This window comes from Nelumbo lutea, chromosome 2 (genome assembly GCF_056320005.1).
Source record: "Nelumbo lutea isolate HS-2025 chromosome 2, American lotus-T2T, whole genome shotgun sequence".
Lineage (NCBI taxonomy): Eukaryota > Viridiplantae > Streptophyta > Magnoliopsida > Proteales > Nelumbonaceae > Nelumbo > Nelumbo lutea.
In genome coordinates, this window is record NC_142685.1 from 104,643,016 (window position 1) to 104,662,878 (window position 19,863).

At 37.4% G+C, this 19,863-nt stretch overlaps 1 protein-coding gene across 2 annotated transcripts; it reads left to right on the forward strand.

Annotated features, from left to right (window-relative positions):
• Positions 1 to 1,202: 1,202 nt before the first annotated feature.
• On the forward strand, positions 1,203 to 16,715 carry LOC148872490 (translocation protein SEC62-like). Of its 2 annotated transcripts, none has more exons than XM_088969784.1 (5): positions 1,203 to 1,474; positions 8,797 to 9,111; positions 10,012 to 10,213; positions 15,003 to 15,231; positions 16,297 to 16,715. In XM_088969784.1, exons 1-5 carry the CDS (start codon positions 1,382 to 1,384, stop codon positions 16,562 to 16,564), a joined length of 1,107 nt encoding a protein of 368 aa, XP_088825910.1. In that variant the 5' UTR covers positions 1,203 to 1,381; the 3' UTR covers positions 16,565 to 16,715. The 2 variants fall into 2 exon arrangements, with proteins under 2 accessions (XP_088825910.1, XP_088825911.1); XM_088969785.1 differs by having other exon boundaries at positions 1,253 to 1,474; positions 8,800 to 9,111.
• Positions 16,716 to 19,863: the final 3,148 nt, after the last annotated feature.

The following is a 19,863-nucleotide window of genomic DNA, read 5'->3' on the forward strand; positions in this document are numbered from 1 at the left end:
ATTGTGGAGGGATGTGAAATGGAAAAAATGGCCCCATAACTTGGTTGATATGGAATAGAGGCATATGTGTCATTCTTTTATAGTTTTTTTCTTTATTTTTTACCTATTCGCCTGTAAGAAAATAACCTCGCATAATTAAGAAGCCAAACTTTATTTGACCCCCTATTAATTTATTTGAGTGAGTGCAATTGTAAAAAATTTTAAATTTCTTCATAATTTTCATAATTATATAAGAACATTTTCAAATATCGGTGGGGGCAATTGCCCACACTGACTTCTATATAGATCCACCATTGGAGGTTCATCTTCCTCTAACAAGATAACACTAACAAGAGACTCTCGTAGAGAAAGAACCTAACCACCAAAGCTTGAACAACAGCTATGTTTGGTGAAAAATCAGGAGAGCTCAAATTGGCTATTTATCAGCCATTTTTAGTGCTGCGTGCTGCCTTTTCCACAATGCTTCAAAGCACCTGAACCAATTTAGTTGAATCTTCAACTTGGTCATCCCAAACAGACCCTAAACTAAAGATGTACATAATCGGATTGTCTCTATTAAGAAATCTCCAAAGCTGAAACAACAATTATTTGGTGAAAAATCAGGAAAGCCGAAATTGGGTATCAATTAAATTGAACCAATTTAATTGAATCTTCAACTCAGTGCTCTCAAATGGACCTTAAACTAAACTAAAGATGTACATAACCGAATTGTTCTTGGTGTTAATCAAGATTGGTGTAAAATTTTATTCTTGGTCTGTATTTATCGACGTTTGGATGGAGTATAGTTTTACATATAAAATCGATGTAAATTTTATTTACCATAGAGTTTTACATAGATAATCGATGTAAATTTTATTACGATAGAGTTTTACATAGATAATCGATGTAAATATAACATTGACAAAATCAATATAAATATTTACATTGATAATCACACTTTTCAAAATTACAATAATTCACTCGTTTAAATCAATTAGTATTAAACTCCATCAATATAATTTTACATTTTTAAATTGATAAATATTTACACCGAAAACAAACCCAGTGTTAAGTAACGACTCACTTACTGAACTTGGATAGCTGGGCCAGGTTTAGTGCTGACCCAGTGCTGACCCATGCCCAAAACTGAAAGAGTGAGGAGAAAGATCCCAAGCTCGCAAGCCCAGCTCTGGACATATCAGCCACCTATGTTGACGTTGCGTATGATGATTGGCCCAGTATCCTCCAGTTCCTGTGGAGGATTCGGAGTGGTGTTTAGCGGAGGGAAAGAGACGGAAAAAAAGAGAGGAAAAAACCTGAAAAAAAAAGGAAAAAGAAAACGACCCAACAAATATACGAGTACGATTCTGTACGAGGAGGGAAAACGGAGAGAGAGAGAGAGATGACGAAATCCGGGGGTGAGAAAAAGAGGGTCCGACGGTCGTCCTCAGTTGCAAATGGTAGCAGAGATTCCAGCAATGACATCCCACCTAGGGTTTGTTCCTCCTTTCTCTCACTCTATATCTCTCTCCTTAGTTCAGTCGTTCTGTTTTGCGATCTCGGGTTTATGCATTGTTCATAAATTCCCAGATCTTATCCACTGGTGAAGTCGTATCGATGTCTTATGGACATTTTGATTGTAAATGGAAAGAATATTTGTTCATGAACTGCTGGCTTTGGGCCGTACTGGTTTTCGTTGATCATGAAGTTGGTAGACCATGAATTTGGATATCTTGTGATTATTTAGGGCTTTTCTTCTTTCTGTTTGGGTTGAGATTTGCTTTGGAAATTGGTTTTTCTGCTATTTCCTGACGACTACTCGTTAATAAGCTTGAGTTTGAGTCTCTTGACAGTTGACGAGAGTAGTTTCTGCTATTTCCTGACGACTGCTCGTTTGGCTCTCTCTCCCGGAAATAAATAAAAGATGATATCTCATCCCAGTAAAAAATGAAAAGAATTGGTTGTGTTGGAACATGAAAGCTCAATTGATCTTTGTTGCTGATCAAAAAAATGGCAGCTTAGTTTATCTTTGTTGCTGGAAAAAAGGCAGCTTAATTGAAGTTAGGAGTAATGTAAGAGAGAAACTTTAGCTGATAGAAGAAAGTGGATTTTCAAACCAACCATTTCGAAGGGAAATAGAGTGGCTGTATTGTTGTGATTCCATGTTTGTTATAACACGTTTCATGAGTGGTTTTGGTCTACTAATCAGGCCAGGACTATTAGTATCACTCGTACAATCAAGTGATAATTGAATAGTAGAGTTCCAAATTGCAACAGAAATGTTGCATGGATTATTCACTTCAAATGACTAAACTTATTTTCACCTGCCAGTGTGACCTTTTATCTTTTTGGCAACATAATATATTTCTATTAGATTTATACATGCATCTCATACACATCTTCTCCTCAGATGTTGGTATGGGAAGAGCAGCAACAGGTGAGCCACCATTCTCTATGCGCTTGGAAAAGGGAGTAAACATTCTGCAGATCCCTACCCCCGGATATGAGATAGTGAGAATTTTATCCAGGTATATAGTTTGTATGAGGAATCTTATTTTTTGTGAAGAGGCTTAGTGTCATCATCCTTTTTGATGCCAAAGGGTGCCTGTGTCCAACCCATCAAAGAGATGTAGCATGAATTAATGGCAAAGACATTATTCAGATCCAGGTCACATAGCCATGAAGAAGCATAGGTTGGATTGACAATGACCTGTTGAAACTCTTGCAATAACAACACCAGATTTTTAGCTTTCCAATCATTTAAGTTTTAGTTTCTTCTTAGACAAATGCCTCAAATTACCTACCCAATTATCTTCTTGTAACATTGCTTTATGGATGCTCTCTTGTCATCTGTAAGGTCAAAGATGTTTGAAAGGCAGTTTGAGGGTTGGTATCTTGCCCATGTTAGGAAGACAATTATTAATGCATTTTCTCATTTATCCAAAATTGTTTTCTAACCGGATCACAAGGTATAAACTGGGAGTTGGTTTGTAGAAGTAAGGAATGTGGTGGGTTAGGGCTAGGGAACACACAAGAAAGGAACACAACTCTTTTGGGGAAATGGTTATGGAGATTGCCAATGGATAGAGATGAGTTGTGGGCAAGGGTAATATTTTGCATTCATGGTCTTGCTGCAACTGCAGATGGTTGGGATTCTGGAATTTTGGCTAGGGCTACAAGGGCTTTGCCTTGGAAATCAATCTATGATGTTCTTCATCTTTTCTTACCACACATCAGGTGTAGCCCAGGTTCTGGAATTTGTGTTTAATTTTGGGAGCACGTTTGGGTGGGCAGTGAACCACTAACAACTTAAATTCCCTTTTCTTTATTCCCTTTCCAACCATAGGAGGAACCTATTTCTTTCTTTTTCGCTCCGCCTAATCCAATTGGTGAGTGCAATTGGGACTTGGGTTTCAAAAGAGGGCTTCAAGATTGTGAATGGAACATTGTCATTAACCTCCTATAGAATTTGGAAGGGGTGTGCTTGGAAGTTGGTAAGAGGGATAGGAGAATCTGGACCCCATCGCCCTTAGGTTCCTTTTCTTGTAGCTCCTTTTTCTCAGCCCTTACTCAACTGAGTGAAAGCAAAGTATCCTCCTTCCCATCTAAGGAGATTTGGTGTAAACCTATTCCTCTCAGGGTGGGTAGTTTGTGCTAGGAAATGTATTTGGAAAGAAGTAATACTTGTAAGCTACTGCAAAGAAAAAGACCTAATTGGTGCTCCTTATGCAAAGTTAATGGTGAGAATAGCTATCACTTATTAATTTCCTGCCCTTTTTCTTCTTCAATTTGGGAATGGTTATTTTCTTTGTTTGGGTGTGGGTGGAACCCTCCCCCTAATGGGTGGGTGGTTTGTGCTAGGAAACGTATTTGGAAAGAAGTAATACTTGTAAGCTACTGCAAAGAAAAAAACCTAATTGGTGCTCCTTATGCAAAGTTAATGGTGAGAATAGCTATCACTTATTAATTTCCTGCCCTTTTTCTTCTTCAATTTGGGAATGGTTATTTTCTTTGTTTGGGTGTGGGTGGAACCCTCCCCCTAATGTACAAAGCCTATTTTCTTCCACTTTCGTAAGCTGGTCAAAGAAGAGGGGAAGAATACTTTGGAGATGCACAAGGGCAGCGGTGTGTTGGACAATCTGGGAGGAGAGGAACCAAAGACTCTTCCATGAAAAAAGCAAGAAGTAGAGAAGCTTTCATTTGAAGCTATCACCATCAAGGTATTTTTTAAGGTGTTCTTGGCATTGAGGTAATGAGAAAATGGAAAGAGGTGGCTGATTCTTCTCCAACCAAGGAGGTGGTTAAGTTTATGTGGTCTCCACCCAAGGTTCAAAGTATTGACACAGGTCGGTAGGGCGTATAGGCCTGTCGGTGCTTTTTTTTATGTTTTATTTTTTATTTTTAAAACTAGTTCAGGGGGGTTGGTTTAAGTCCAGACTACCCTCTGAACCATGGTCTGACCCGACACAACCCTTGTAGGGGTGTATCGGGAAGCTCTCGGCACGATACGTATCGATCGATACGGGTCGATACGTATCGATACTTTGAACCTCGTCCCCACCCTGGCACCCTCTTGCAGTTTCATTAAACTCAATTTTGATGGAAATGAAGGCAATCTAGGTCCATTTGGCATTGAAGGAGTTTTTAGGAATGAAGAAGGAAATATGATTGCTCTCTTCTCAAGCCCAATTGGTGAAGGGGATTCTTTAAGAGCTGAAATTATGGCTATTATGGAAGGGATCTAGAAGGAGAAAGAGCTGAATATCAAGAACATAGTTGTCAAGGCGATGCCTAGGCAACAGGGCACCCTTGGAGGCTCGCCTTGCCTAATCACCAAGCAGTTTTCTACAGTGTGTTATAAAAAACTTCTATATTCTTAATTTTTTGAGCTTATAATTATAAAATATACAGTTTAAGCTAAAATATTAATTTTGTGTGTTTATATACTAATTTTTTTCTTTGACATCTTCTTTTTCTTCTTCCACCTTTTATTTTCTTCTTTTCCTATAATAGAAATAGGGGTTTAGCCCCTATATTTTTTGAACTTCTTTTCTTCTCATGAATATGTTGGAATATGTTGATTTTTTGTACTTTAACATGAAGTGTATACTTCTTATGAAAATTATGGATAATTATTAAGGAAATATGGTTATGGAACCTAGGGAACTACCCTAGGATACGTGTTTTTTTACTTAAAAAATCCATCGCCTAGGTGACGGCTAGGCGACTAGGCGACAGGGTGCCCCTTGTTGCCTAGCCACGCCTTAGTGCCCTAAAAACTCTGATCAAGAAGTTGGTAATAGATGGTGATTCGAAGCTTATAATTAGCTAGCTTCAAGAAAAGGAGGAAGATGGATGGTGGTGTTACATTTATGAGAAGAGGAAAGTTGTTAAATTGCTGCAAGGGGTAGAGGTGTCTTATAACTAGGTCAAAAGAGATGCAAATGCTGTTGCTGATGCACTTGCTAAACAAGGGGTGGGAAGGAATGACTTATTTTGGGCTGTTTTGTAATATTTGTATTGGGGAGGGCTAAGAGTGTTTATCCCTCCCCTTCTTATTGTACTAAATTTCTTCTTTTAATGAAATTGATTTTGTTATTGATAAAAAAATTGTTTTCTAACCAATGTTCTGAAAGAAAATTGTGATCGTATTGTAAATTGTAGAGAAAGTTGAATTGAATCGAATTATAAAATGTAAGATTTATTTTTATTTTTTACAAACTTGTCAAAAAAATAAATATAGATATAATAAAAAGGCTAAATATGTATAGGAAAGTGATGTTTCCCTAATTTTAATACATATCTACCATACAAGTAACTAAAGCAATAGAGTTCCACTTAAACAATAAATTCCTAAGATGATATAATCAACAGTTTGATTTGAAAGTCAAATAATCTACATAGAATGGTTCTTTAACCCACATATGATGGAAAATAAACTCAATCAATGGTCTTAACCAGTGTTTTAAAAGGCGTGGGAGGTGTATGCCTGGAGGCACCTCCAGGTGAGGTGCTCCCAAAACGCCCTGAGGTGTATGCTAGAGGCGCTGACACCTCTGAGGCGTACGCCTCTTGCGCTTTTTTCATGAGGCGTGAAGAGGCGTACGCCTCATGCGCCTCATGCACATCTGATATAAAAAGACAGGAAAAAAAAAAGAAAAAAGGAAAGGAAAGGAAAAGAAAGGAAAGGGAAAGAAAATGAAAAAGAAGAAAAAAAGAGGAAAGGAAAGGGAAGGGAGGAAAAGATAAAGGGAAAACGAGATCCCCCCTTTGAACTAATGTTATGTATTTTTATTCTTCTTAATATAAAAGGTTTTTATTAATAATAAAGAAAAAAATGAGATCCCCCCCTTCCTCTTCATCCTCCTCCTAACCCCCCTCCTCTTAAGGCGGCTTATGCCTCCTTGTGTTTAGGAGGCTTATGCCTCTTGCGTTCTGAACCACGCCTCATGCCTCTAGGTAGTGGAACGCCTTGCATTACGCCTCCGCGTTTTAGAACATTGGTCTTAACGTTAATAAATTATTTTCTAGTCTAATAAGAAAAGAAAAAAATATTTTCTTACTGATAAAAAAAATTATTTTCCGTACAGGCTTTAAAACAAATCTTGACAAAACCAAATAACAAAATGACAAAATAACTAATTCTTAGTTGAATTTATTTGAACTAGTGTTTTAAAAGTGCAAGGTGCAAAAAGGCGTAGGGGTCAATTTGCGCCTGAGGTGCAAGGCGCAAGGCAAGGTGCATGCCTTTTTGAAGCAAGGCGCAAAATTATAAAAAAATGCTAAAAAATAAAAAAAAATGTCAGAAAATAAAAAAAAAAAACTAAACATAATATTAATAAAAAAGTACAAACTTAAATTTTAAAATAATGTTTTAAAAACCTATTATCTAAAATTAAAATACATAAACATAAGATGTAATTATGTAAAGCATATACAAATGAGAATTTAAAAATAAAATCGAACATATAAGACATTTTCAAGCATTTAAAACCTCTAATCTCTTTTTTTCACTCAATTGCATTACTTCACGTAGCTAATGTAATGTAAAACATATTACATTCCTGATTCTACAAGCCACCTTTGTGCCACGACCCTCGAGGCAAGCCTAAACAAGTCCACATTAGGTCTTAAATTCTTAGTTTTCACACAAAAAATAATGATTTTGTAGTTTTATTTGCTTTTTAATAAGACATTTTATTAGCATGAATGAATGAACGACATTTCAAATTGGGGGTACTCGTTTGCTCGCTCACCGAAGCTCCGAGAACCCCCAATTTGGTAATGTTGTTCATTCATTCATCCTAATAAAATGTCTTCTTAAAAAGCAAGTAAAACTATAAAATCATTATTTTTTGTGTGGAAACTAAGAATTTAAGACCTAATGTGGACTTGTTTAGGCTTATCTCGAGGGGCGTGGCACGGGGGTTCGGGGGCAGAGCCCCCAGCCCAGCCATATGTTCTAAAAAGGCAAAAAGCGGCAAATTTTCAAAAGGCGCACGCTTGGGCTGAGGCGCAAGGCGCACCAGGCGTGCGCCGTGCGCCTTTTGAAAGGACTGCGCCTTGCCTGTGCGCCTAGGCACGCCTTTTAAATCACTGATTTGAACCCCAATGAATCATAAGAATTGTAAGATTTATTAATCAAACAAAAAATGTAACATTTTCGCAGAAAAGGATTCATTGATAAGATTCAAATCTAAACTCTTGGGATTCATGGTTAAAATTGTGAATCATATTGTAAATTGTAAAATTTTGACAACATTGTTTTTAATGACATCCCCTATTTTAATTATAAAAAAAATGACATCCCCCTATTTTTTGATGCTACGTGTAGGGAAACCCCCTTAAAATGTTAGCAAGGTTTACTTGGAATGGTTAGAAATTATTGGAATGAAAAAAGAAACAGAGGATTATATTTGTGGGGTGGAGGTAAAATGGCCTAATGGTTAATAAGTTAGCTCTTGTGCTTTTGTTTTTGTTCTGGTTCCAACCTGAGGCCCATCCAACATAGTCATTCTGAGTTGTTGATGACTCTTCTGGCAAAAAACTGTTTTCTTCTTGTCAACTTTGTCAAATCCTTACTCCCAAATGGGGTTAGAATACTTTTATGTAGATAAAAGATAGGAAGTTATGTTCTTCCTTGGCATTCCTTTTTTTTCCCTGGAACTTTTGATGTATAATTCACACCAAACTGTTAAGTTTCTTTGTCTTTGGTTTCCCTGCGAATGATATGGTTAGTGATTAGAAGAAGATTTCTTAAAGGTATCTCCTCCATGGTTTATGTATATGCGGGAGAACTTGTAAATTTGTGCTTTATTTGAACATTTTTATTTGATTGGTCTTTTTTATTGTGAACTCGTTAGTAATTTTTCTGCAAACATAGGCTGCAGGGTAGCCTTGTTAATTTGCCGCAAGCTTAAAAAACAGAGGGCTAGGGTTTTTAAAATGCTTACCTTGTGAGCCAGTTCTTCTGTGATCTTATGGTTTTAGTTTCAAATCATTAGTTGCTTCTTATTGATTTGGTAAGGTAATCAACTGTTGAAGATTAGCTATCATTCAGGGAAAACCTGTTCATTTAGTCAGTTCATAACAGTCTTTTCAAAACAAGGGACAGAGCTTCTATGATAGCTTTTCCATTCATTCAAAGCAGGATATGGCAAAACCAACAAACGAGAATACTGGGTGTGTTATTAAGTTCTTTTCTCTTCTGATGGATACAAATTTGCTCTGATGACTTAACTCTGCATGATTTTTGGCCTATGATATTCGTGTTGCTTCTGTTAATATTGTTTTCTTATTATGATACCCTTGTTGCAGAAGAAAGCTGCCAAGAAGGATGTGTTCCAGTTGTTTGCTGATAAGGTGAGGGACCATAAAGACTTAGAATCTAGATGGGCTGTTTTACAGGAGACCCGGGTGGAGTATTTTAGAGGAAAGGATTTTGTTAGCTTTATGAGAAATCATCCAGAGCTCAAGGAAGTACTAGAATCTGATAAGAATTTTGAAGCAGAAGATATTGCTAATGTTCTTTTAAGGAAGAATCTTTTAGTCCGATGTGATCGTGTGGTGAAAACTGTTCGACCTGGGAAGAAGAAGTTATCTACCTGGCCAGCACATCTAGAGATCTTTTCTGTAAGTATTCCTCTCTTTGGTCTTTGTTTCCTTTTATTGTTTTAAAGGAAAGTTTGATCATTATGGTGGGTGGTTCTTTTATTTCAATTGTTCTTCCACCACAGAGCATCTGGACATTGAAGGTTTTGATCTGTTTGGCTCGTGGTGTATCCCTGATATATGGATGTGGTATTGATACAACTGTTAAATTTGAATGCCAAGGCTGTCCTATCACTAATAGCTTGAGGGACATGATTTTGTGTTTCTTGGTGCATCATGTGAATTAGAAAGAAACCACATGACCTGATCCTCTTCACCAAGTTGTGGTTGTAAAAGATTGTCACAACTTGATGGAGCTTTTTATCCATGTACTAAATGGATTATGGCAATGTTAGATTATTTTCTTTCCCTGTTGGTATTTTTGATGCTAGGATGTGTATATAAGACATAATAGAAATAAGTTAAAGTACTGTGTATTTTTCAAATGTAGTCTAAATGTCAATTTTGATGAAGGGCCATGTTTCAACAAACTGTTTGGCTTGTTTAAGATATCTTTTCTAAAACATTTTAACTTTTCATGGTGTTTTATGTAAATATACAGTTTTTGGATGGGTAACTTACAATTTTATTAATAATATAAAAGAGGTAATATGTGTATATGAATCTCAGCCTTTTTCTGAACCGGAGATTGTTTCTTTTCTCTTCGTTTACAAAAACTGCTAGTTTCGAATGGGAGAGAATTGGGAACGGTGGATACCAGGTGTTTCAAATCGGTTGTTGCCATCATAATTAAACCTGTTTCTCTGTCTGTGCTGTATTAAGTTCCCAAATTCTTCAGCAGTTCAACATGTGCTATCACCCTCCCTTATGTGCATTAAATTCTGCTTGTTATTTGTTTTCTTGTGGTGGTGTATTGTGCAGGATCAAGTTTTTTCTGAAAATGATGCTTTTTTTGCATGGACTTTTGCAAAAAGAAGACCACTGTGGCAGACAATTCTCTCATTCCTTTGGCCAGTGTTGACACTGGCAATTTGCTTGTTCCCTGTATTTCCTCATCAGTGCAAGCTGATAGTACTCTACACCTGTGCTGGGGTCCTCCTTCTCATACTCACCCTGCTTTTGTGTAAGCTCTAGAATTCTTTTAGAACATGTCCTAACTCCATTAGTAACTTTATTTCTTTTATATCTTGTTCTTCAGAAACCTTTGTTAAATATGTCTGAGATAGGTGTCAACTATGATGTTGGTATCAATGATATCCAGATAACTATACATATTTAGCACACTGGTGTTGGATATGATACATACCTGACATTGACACCAGATACTGCATGGCCACTACTAGAGTATACTCCATAGTACCAACACTTCAAAATATGTAAAACATATATATGCTAGGAGTTCAATTAAAATTGGCAAGATACAAGTATTAAGAAATGCAATATGGCTTCAAAAACTAGATATAGAAGCATAATATTAGCATATTAAATGGGATGTCCATATATTTGTATCTGTATCTGTGTCTAGGATCTTAGGTATTTGAGAGTTGTATCCCATTTCCTGTATTGTTTTCTGTGTCAATATCTCTGCATGGGCATCATAGATTGGTATTAATGTTTAGATGTGTATTACTAAGAGGAAATGCATATATATTTGTGGTTTATTTTATTTGCTTTTGCTTATATATAAAACAGTTGTAAGGCCAACTATGTTGTATGGAGCAGAATGTTGAGATGGATTAGTCTAGAAAAACATGTCCAAAAAATGAGTGTGGCAGAAATTAATATGTTGAGATGGATTAGTGGAAAAAGTAGAAAGGGATAGTGTTAGAAACGAATTCACTCAAAAGAACCTAGGAGTAGCTCCAATAGTTGATAAAATGAAAGATAATAGACTAAGATGGTTTGGTCACATGCATAGAAGACCACCATCAGCACACATAAGAAGCAATATCTTGCAAGGGACTTGAGGGGCTACAGGTGGACCAAAACGGACATGGGTTGTTAAAAACGATTATGAGGTTGGACTTTTTTTTTTATGAGAAAAGGCAATGTATTGTATTAAAGATAAAAACACCATTCTACCCAGCAAGAAACTGTGAATACACTATATTCACCTGTACAAAAGGTATTGCTCAACCATTACAAAAATAACAAAGCGGAATTTAAACAAGAGATGTATGGAATATCTGTAAAAACTTCTCTTCACTGCAACCCAAGAGTGAATTCTACCCTATAGAAGCTCCAGCACAGATTTTGGAAAGCAAAAGTGTAGCCCAAAAATGTATATAAGTTTGGACTACAGCCTTCTAGCAAAACAGCAATGCAAAAATAAGTGGTCAACAGATTCCACCCCCTCATTACAGAAGATGCAGCTAGTGCTATGAATTAGAACCCCCCTTTTCAGTAAGTTATCTTTAGTCAAACATTTCTTAAGAGAGACTGTCCACATCAGAAAAGCAACCTTCTTTGGAGCAGCTGTGCACCAAACACTATTCCAAGGAAAACTTCTCTCCCCCCTCTCCACCGGCTTACTATAAAGAGGCTTAACCGAAAAACTGCCATCCTTGCACCATCTCCATTCTCTTTTATCTTCCTTAACCTACTTGGTATAAAACTATAAATTTTATGCAACAGATCAGCCAATTGCTCTACTTCCCAATCATTTAAGTTCCTCCTGAAAGTAGGAGACCAAACTGCTGTCCCATTTTGAAATGCCAACCACTCTGCCACCAAGCCCCTCGAGGCAAACCCAAACAAGTCTATATTAGTGTCTTAAATTCTTATAAAAAAGAAAGATTTTATAACTTAGTGTTTTTTAAAAATATCTTTTATTAGGATGAATGAGCAACATTAGCAAATATGGGGTGAAGTGCAAGGTGCACCAGGCGTGTGCCTTTTGAAAATACTCTTCCTGGGACTTATGCAAGGCACATACTCTAAATGCACCTCGCCTGTGTGCCTAGGTGCATGCCTTTTAAATCACTGGTTCCTCCACTCTATCGATCTCTGCAATAGTTGATAGACATTTCCTCTTGAGGATCTCATTCTTCCCATAAGTCTCTTTCTTCCACAATTTCAGCTTTTCTTTCAGGAAAGAAAGCTTTTAAGCAAAACTATGGCTGGCAGAACTGGACACTTCACAACTTTACCCACCAATCATGCAACAAATCCACAAAACCTTCTACTTCAAACCAGCTATGCTCAAACCCAAAAGGTGCCTTCTTGGGCGAGATGCCTCCACTGTCTAGCAAAACAGGAACACGATCAGAAGCATGTCTCAGCAATGCTTCTTGACTTAAATTAGGAAACTTTTCCTCCCAATCTGGAGTAACCACAAACCTGTCCAACTTAACCAAGACAGGGGTTTCTGGATTATTAGTCCAAGTAAATTTCGTTCCCATCAAAGAAAGATCCAACAGGCTCCTCCTGTTCATAAATTGGTTGAAGCTCCCTATCCCCCTTCCTCTACTTGTACCCCTTTTTTCTCAAAAGAAAATATCACTGCATTGACATCTCCCCCAAAACACCAATTTCCTCCATGAACGGACTGCATCCAACTCATCCCAAAACATAGCCCCCTGTCATCATCCTCATTACAACCATAAACTGTTGTCAGCACCCAATTGAAATCATCTTCCACTAACTCAAGATGCAGAGAAACTGAAAAATGACCTAGAAACTTATCTTCTAACCTAACTACAGTAGAGTCCCAAATGACCAGAATTCCACCCAGTGATTTAAAAGGCACGCCTAGGCGCACAGGCGAGGCGCATTTTAGGGTAGGCACCTCGCCCAGGTCCTAGGTGCAGCCCATTCATAAGGCGCATGCCTGGTGCGCCTAGGCGTGCGCCTAGTGCACCTTTTGAAAACTTGCCGCTTTTTCCTTTTTTTTTTAGTTTGGCAGCTGGGCCGGGGGCTCACCTATTTGGTAATGTTGTCCATTCATTCATCCTGATAAAATATCTTCTTAAAAGCAATTAAAACTATAAAATTATTAATTTGTGTGTGAAAACTAAGAATTTAAGACCCTAACATGGACTTGTTCTCGAGGGGCATGGCACAAAGGCGGCTCGTAGAATTAGGAATGTAATATGTCACATTAGCTACTTGATGCAATTGAGAAAAAAAAAAAGAGATTGTGGGTTTTATATGCTTGGCTGCCATTTATTTAAAAAATTGTTGATAACAACCCTTCTACCAGAATTTAGACCCCTAACATTCCAAGTAATTATCTTGAGCCTCTCCATGACACAAGAAAATCTTCAAAACTGTTTACACCCTTTTCTCCCTTGAGCACTGCTTCCAGTCCTGTCATTAAGCCCCCAAGCTAAATGAAATAGCTCCCTGTCTGTTCTTTGACCTTTCTTCCCCTTTTCCTCAATTGCCTTCTTTTTGATTTCCACAAGGAGCAACTTCATTTCCTTCTCCATTACATTAATTGACACCCCAAGGAATTCCCCCATAGAAAGAAGCTTTAGAGAACCCAAGGAAGTCCCCCATAGTTGAATATGGCAAAACAGGATTCATGTAGTTGATCCCATATAGTTGGGATAAGGCTTGGATGATGATGATGATGATTTTAACCAACTGATGGTGGCTTAGTTGATGGAATCTCTGGATGTTTGTAGCGGAGACTTAGGATCCAATCCTGCTGCCACCAGGGTTGGGGATGGGCTACCTCTGTTGTGTAGCCCCAAGAACATGAGTACAAAAAAATGCTGACAATATAATAATGTGACAATAATTAAAACTTTAGGAACAAGGAGGGAGGAGTTATTGCCCTTTACTCAGGGCCAATAGATGCGGGAGACTTTTTGAGGACAGAAATCTTGACTGTGATGGAAGGGATCTGAAAAGCCAAGGAGCTGAATACAAGAATGTTGGTCATAGAAGGGGACACAAGATATAGAGATCAAGTTGCAGTGGGTTAAAAGGAGTGCAAATGCCTTTGCTGATGTTTTGCCAATGCAATGGGTGGGAAGGGATCAACTCTTTTCACATTCTAGTTTTTTATATAAGCCACTGGGTGGGATGAGTCATGGTTTAAAGAATTGATAATGCTGTGGTAATATGTGGCCATATATCATTTTCAAGACTGGATTTCTAAACAGCATAGAAACATGAATGTTCCCTTAAGTCTATAAAAGCATATATTATTTTGTATGTTATACAGGTTAGCAGTAGAAAAGTGCCTTTGTGATGCATAAGAATTAATGGTGTATATTGGCACTCTTTGGACTGTCTGTGGTGCATGTCAGTGAAGAGGCCAAAAAGGCTTTCATGTGGTTCTTGATGCAGGATCTTTGTGATTTAGTACTATTCTTGCAACTAAACTCAGGTTGTAGTTGTGTAGATCAAAAACAAAAAGATTAAAATAAGAAGAAAGAAGAGAAAGAGAAGGATGTACAAGAGATAATCCTAGGCAATCGCACCTAAGGATGAGCCAACAAGGGCAAATAAACCCTAAAATTAGCAATGACATCAAATTCTGCATAGAATCTTCATAAAAAACTCCCCAAAAGGATCTTACAAGCTTAATAAAAAAGAAACTTCCCAAGTAAGAAACTTGCCCCACAAGCTAAACTTACAAATGAAGCTTAATTAGACTAAACCTGCCCCAAACAACTATAGGCAAAGAGCAAACAATGGGAAAATTATGCCATCAGTTTGGGTGTGCTTCCATGTGGATTACTAGTGTGCTTGACTTATTCCCTTCGGTAGAATTGCTGTTGGTGTGCTTCCATGTGGATTATTCTCGAGAAAGAAACATAGATCAGTTTGCATTAAGCATGATTAAGCCACATTTTTAGCTCTCCATTCTCAAGAATTATTTACTTAAAGTGACAACATGAATTCTTGCTGCCCTTCAGTTTCTTATGTTTTTGAGAGTTATGTTTTCTTTTAATGTGCAGTGAGATGTGTTATATTCGGTGCTGTATGGATCATTCTTGGGAAGCGAGTTTGGTTTTTTCCTAATATCCTTGCAGAGGAAGCAACACTGAAAGAATTATTCCGATTTTGGCCCACTAAAGATGAAGAGGAACGGCCTAAATGGACAGCAAGGCTTTTCTATGCTATAGTGGCTGTGCTGGTCATATTACTGCTCAGGCATCATGCACCAGATGAGGCTGCTAGAGCCAGGTCAGTTTTTATCTGATTTTTTGTTTGGCAATGTAACTTGTGCGTGCATGAGTTACATTTACTCATTTAGCCCTCTGCTATGCTTTGAGTCCTATTTTACAAGTATATGGTGGAACTTATCTCTATTTGATAGTTGACATGCTACACTGTAGCCATGAGGGCCCAGCTTATCTTCAGGAATAGCAAGTATGGACCGAAGCTCATTTCCTATTAGGCATTGGTAATTACACTAATGAGTAATTAATTAATTGAAGCCAGTTTTGGATGAACAGAAACACCACTTCCATGTCTATGGTCTCCTTTTGCCTCTTATCATTGACATGCCTTTTCTTTCATTTATTTATCAGTTTGACATGCCTCTTCCTTAGAACTGTTACAGACATTTTGTTAAACCTTCCATCCAGATTTGGTAGCTTGTCTCAGAAAAGCACCATATAAAAATGGCTTATAAAACCAAATGTTATTTTTAAAACATTGTTTATTGCACTTAGTTAACTGGGTACGAGATGAGATGGTAACTTGGCATCCATCCACATATGGAAGTGTGGGATCAAATCCGCATACCTGCCAAAAAAACTGGGTATGAAAGGAAAGAAAAAATGCAACATAACAAGTTTCTATTAGAAGGTGCAGCAGTTCTAAGAAAATCACTTAAAAGTTCCATGGTTAACATGGTTTCCACAAAATATTTTACTTTTTTTGGTAGAATGAGAGGTTTACACGAATATGCTCTTACTAACAATATAATTCAGCTCAAGGATAATGGTCGACCATGACTTTGTAGGATGGTGACCTTTGTTTGTTAGCCAGTCTGCTGCTTGGTTTCCTTGCTCTCTGCGTGTGTGTGACCATGTTTGATATTGAGGTTGTGATTGTGAGCAATGAGTTTGCCTTCAACCTTGACAAATATGCACTTGAAAACATAGTTGAGCTATAATCTCCTGAGATATTGTGGATTTATATAATAAGCTTGAACCACTAAAGTTTCAGCTCGATGGACAACATAATGCCTAGAATTAGTGAGCCTGCTTAGCTAAGAATTTGTTTTACCCTTGCCCCTTGCAGGTATCAGAAGCGGGTTTCCAACATAATCGATGATGTTTTAGAGTGGTCCCCAAGATTGGCTTTGTCAGGAATGATGGAAAAGCAGCAGACTGTGATCAATGTAACAGACACCAACAGCAATTCTACCGAAGGGAGTAAGTCAAGTACAGAAGAGGCAGCTCCGCCTGAGGGCATGGATGAAGAAGACAACTCATTCCCGAGCAGCTCCGAATGGAGTGGAATTAAGGGTGGGGAGGATGATGATCATCAACATCAAGAAAGTATTTGAATGTGAATTGCCAGCTTCTTTCTCTTCCCTTCTTTTTCTCTTCCAAATATATTTCCAGAATGTAGAACTGTTGACTAGAGCCATAAGCATTTGGAGTTATAAAATTATGCTTCCTTTTTTTAATAAAGCAATTAGATCCCAATTTCCATTATTTCTTGGTTTCCAGGGAAATGGGGGTGGAAATTGGATGAGTTGTGGTAGGGGGTCCCCATTTATATAGGTAGTAGCAAGTGGAGGCAGAACTAAAAACAGTAAAGTGGGTCCTTCCCCCCCCCCCCCCCAAAAGTTGAACTGAGATGTGAAGCTCTAATGCTTTTCCAACTCTCAAAAATTAAAAAAAAATGTTATTATTATTTTTTAAATCTATAATAAACACAAACATTCCAGTTCCATTTCTCTTGAAACCCTACCTGTACTCCCTATTTCATTTTCTTGGTTAACTTGGCCTCCCAAAAGAAAATTCCTGGCTCCGCCAATGATCTTAATGACGACTCTATTTTGGGCAGGGGAGTCAATTGGACTGGATTTGGACTATTCTGGACCGATCCAATTTAATGGATCAGATATTGGTTCAATCTAATATAAGTCCATTAAGGATGTACCAGGTCCACTCCAAGCCGATAAATACTTTGGACCATCAAGTCTGAACTGGTCCAATTCAATATGTTTTATTGGTCCTTTCAAATTGATTTTGATTTAGATGGGGTCCAACCCAAAACAGGTCTGTTCGCACCCCGCTACTTATGGGCAGGCAAGGTTAATTACTTGAAGTATTGATACGTGTGATTAACAAAATTGCAAATTGTGTGACATAAATGGGATACTCAGATTAAGTTTGGGTTAATTACTTGAAGTACCCGTAAGGTTTTAAACCCTATTTAAAGTACTCTTGGGAAATTCGATTTTTGTTCAGTCTTTCCGTTAGATTAGCTAGCCTAAAATGACTCTTACCATATTCTTCAAATTTTCAACATTGCCCTCCTTTTCTCTTCTCCCCTCCTATTCTTTTCTTTTCCTTCTCTCTCCTCTTCTTATTTACTCATACTTTCCCCCTCTCCCTCCGACAGTTTGATGCCCATGAATTCAAAAGTGCCTAATATTTTCTATCATGATTCACTACTATGATATTTCTCTAGCTACAATTGCCGAACGGGGCATAATCCGATCCAGACCAAATCTTATTCAATTAAGACCCCTACCCATATTCAACTTTCCAAGTAAATGAATGGGTTTAGATGGATCAGGTGGGTTTGGGTTAGAAATGTCCACACCAATTGGGAATTCATCCCCTATGATAAATGTTATTTATTTATTCATATAAATATAATAGATATATATATATATAATTTATTTATTTATAAATATATTATTTGTATTGTATTTTTATAAATTTGTTATATTAATTATATCTTTTATAAAAACATGTATATATATGATGAAAATAGTTGAAAAGATACTTATATTTGTTTTGTTTTTTTTTATTATTATATTTTATTTTTCTTTTAATAATTTATTAATTTTTCAAGAAATTTAAATCGGATTGGATCAGATCTGAAAATTTGACTTCTCAAATTTGAGCATGAAGCGAAATGGATCGAGCTAATGGACACTGAATAAAGAGACGATGAGATGTTTCTTCAAGCATTTTGAAGAAGGTGCCAATGCTTGTCCGTCAGAGCTTTCCTTTTAACAAGAACAAAATAGCTTTAGTGGCCTGGGTAAGCCCTCCCAGCGTAACTTCCATGCAAAGACTTTAATATAAACCTTTGGAGCAAATGGAGTTTCCATTAGAGGGGCCAATCCTTGCAGGAAGAGCTTTGACATTGCTCAATAGAAACTAGAAAGAAAGCTGCTGCAATAGACAGCGTGTGGTTAGCTTACCACACTTGTCCTCCACTCTTCAATTTGGCATTTTGGCTTGGAAGAATTGAGCGAGACCATCCCTTACTTTCCAAACGAAACTATGTTTAATATCTTCTTTCGGCTTCAAAATATTACGCCACCACAGAGAATGTCCCTGTTTTGGTTTGGTTTGGCTTAAAAAATGGAATTCATTAGTAATGCGGGCTGGCAGAAGATTGGTTTGCATCAGATAGACTATAATAGCTTGCGCCATTGACTGAATTAGAGTACAACTGCCGGCTTGGGAGAGGAGAGAAGATTTCCAAGATGCTAGTCTATCTCTAAGATGTCTTTATATATGTTCAAGCCCATTTATTTATTTCTCCAAATAAAGAGTTATTGTGCCAAGATAAAGACTATCTATGACCATATATCAACGAATGGGGGACCTCTCCCTCTCCCAGCTCCCACTCTATTTATTCAGATGAGAGACCATCCTCCTCCTCTTCCTAATCCAACGCTCCTCCAAGTAAGAATTAACCAAACCTAATAACTTTTACAGGAACAAATCAATTTTGTTATTATGTGCATATAGATATAGACGGAGGACCACGCTGCCTCTAGTGAAACAATTACACAATACCATCCAGTTGGCGGCTACATTGTTCCATAATTCTTGTGCTGGATTTTCCTTCTCTCTCTCTCTCTCTCAGACTATATATGGACATTAATTAACCACCATCCCCTTCACCACTCCAAAATGCTAATAGCACCCTACCCTGCTCAGGGTGTTTGCCTTGGAACTAGGTTAGTGAGATTACATTTTATTTAGAAGAAACCTAAATAGTGGTAACGTAAGGAATAGCATGTTTATTATATGCAAGATTATAATATGGTGATCATTCTGGAGAGAAACGGTGAATAGGAAGGATGATTGTAGTACTCAATCTAGTCCAGTTATGCCCTAGGAGTCCTAGTTGGGACCCATTATATGATAGTTTTGGTAGGCTGTTGTTTAGAACATATTATGTAATCTTAATCTGCTCTTCAAGTGGCCACTCCAAAAATATCTACTTCTCTTTAAATACAGGTTTCTGGCAACAAAGGAAAGCTATGCTCACCCAACATACAAACACATGTTAGTTGAACTAGACAAAACTGAGTATACAAATGTATTTGGCCGTGCAAGATGGCCTGGTGCGCCTCATTGTGCCCTGAAAACACCTTTCTTTAGTAATTTGAGGCCTCTCATTGAGGATGAGAATGAGATCAGCCAGCCGGTTATTGGTCATTCAACAATACATGACATGGTAAGAATCTTTCTCTCTTTTGAACTTGTAACAATTTTTTTCCTGCTTATTACTAATTTACTGCCAATACAATTACAAAGTTGAAAACATTGTGTTTGTAACATAGACATAAGTTGATAACTATCCACTGCTATGTCTTTTACAAAT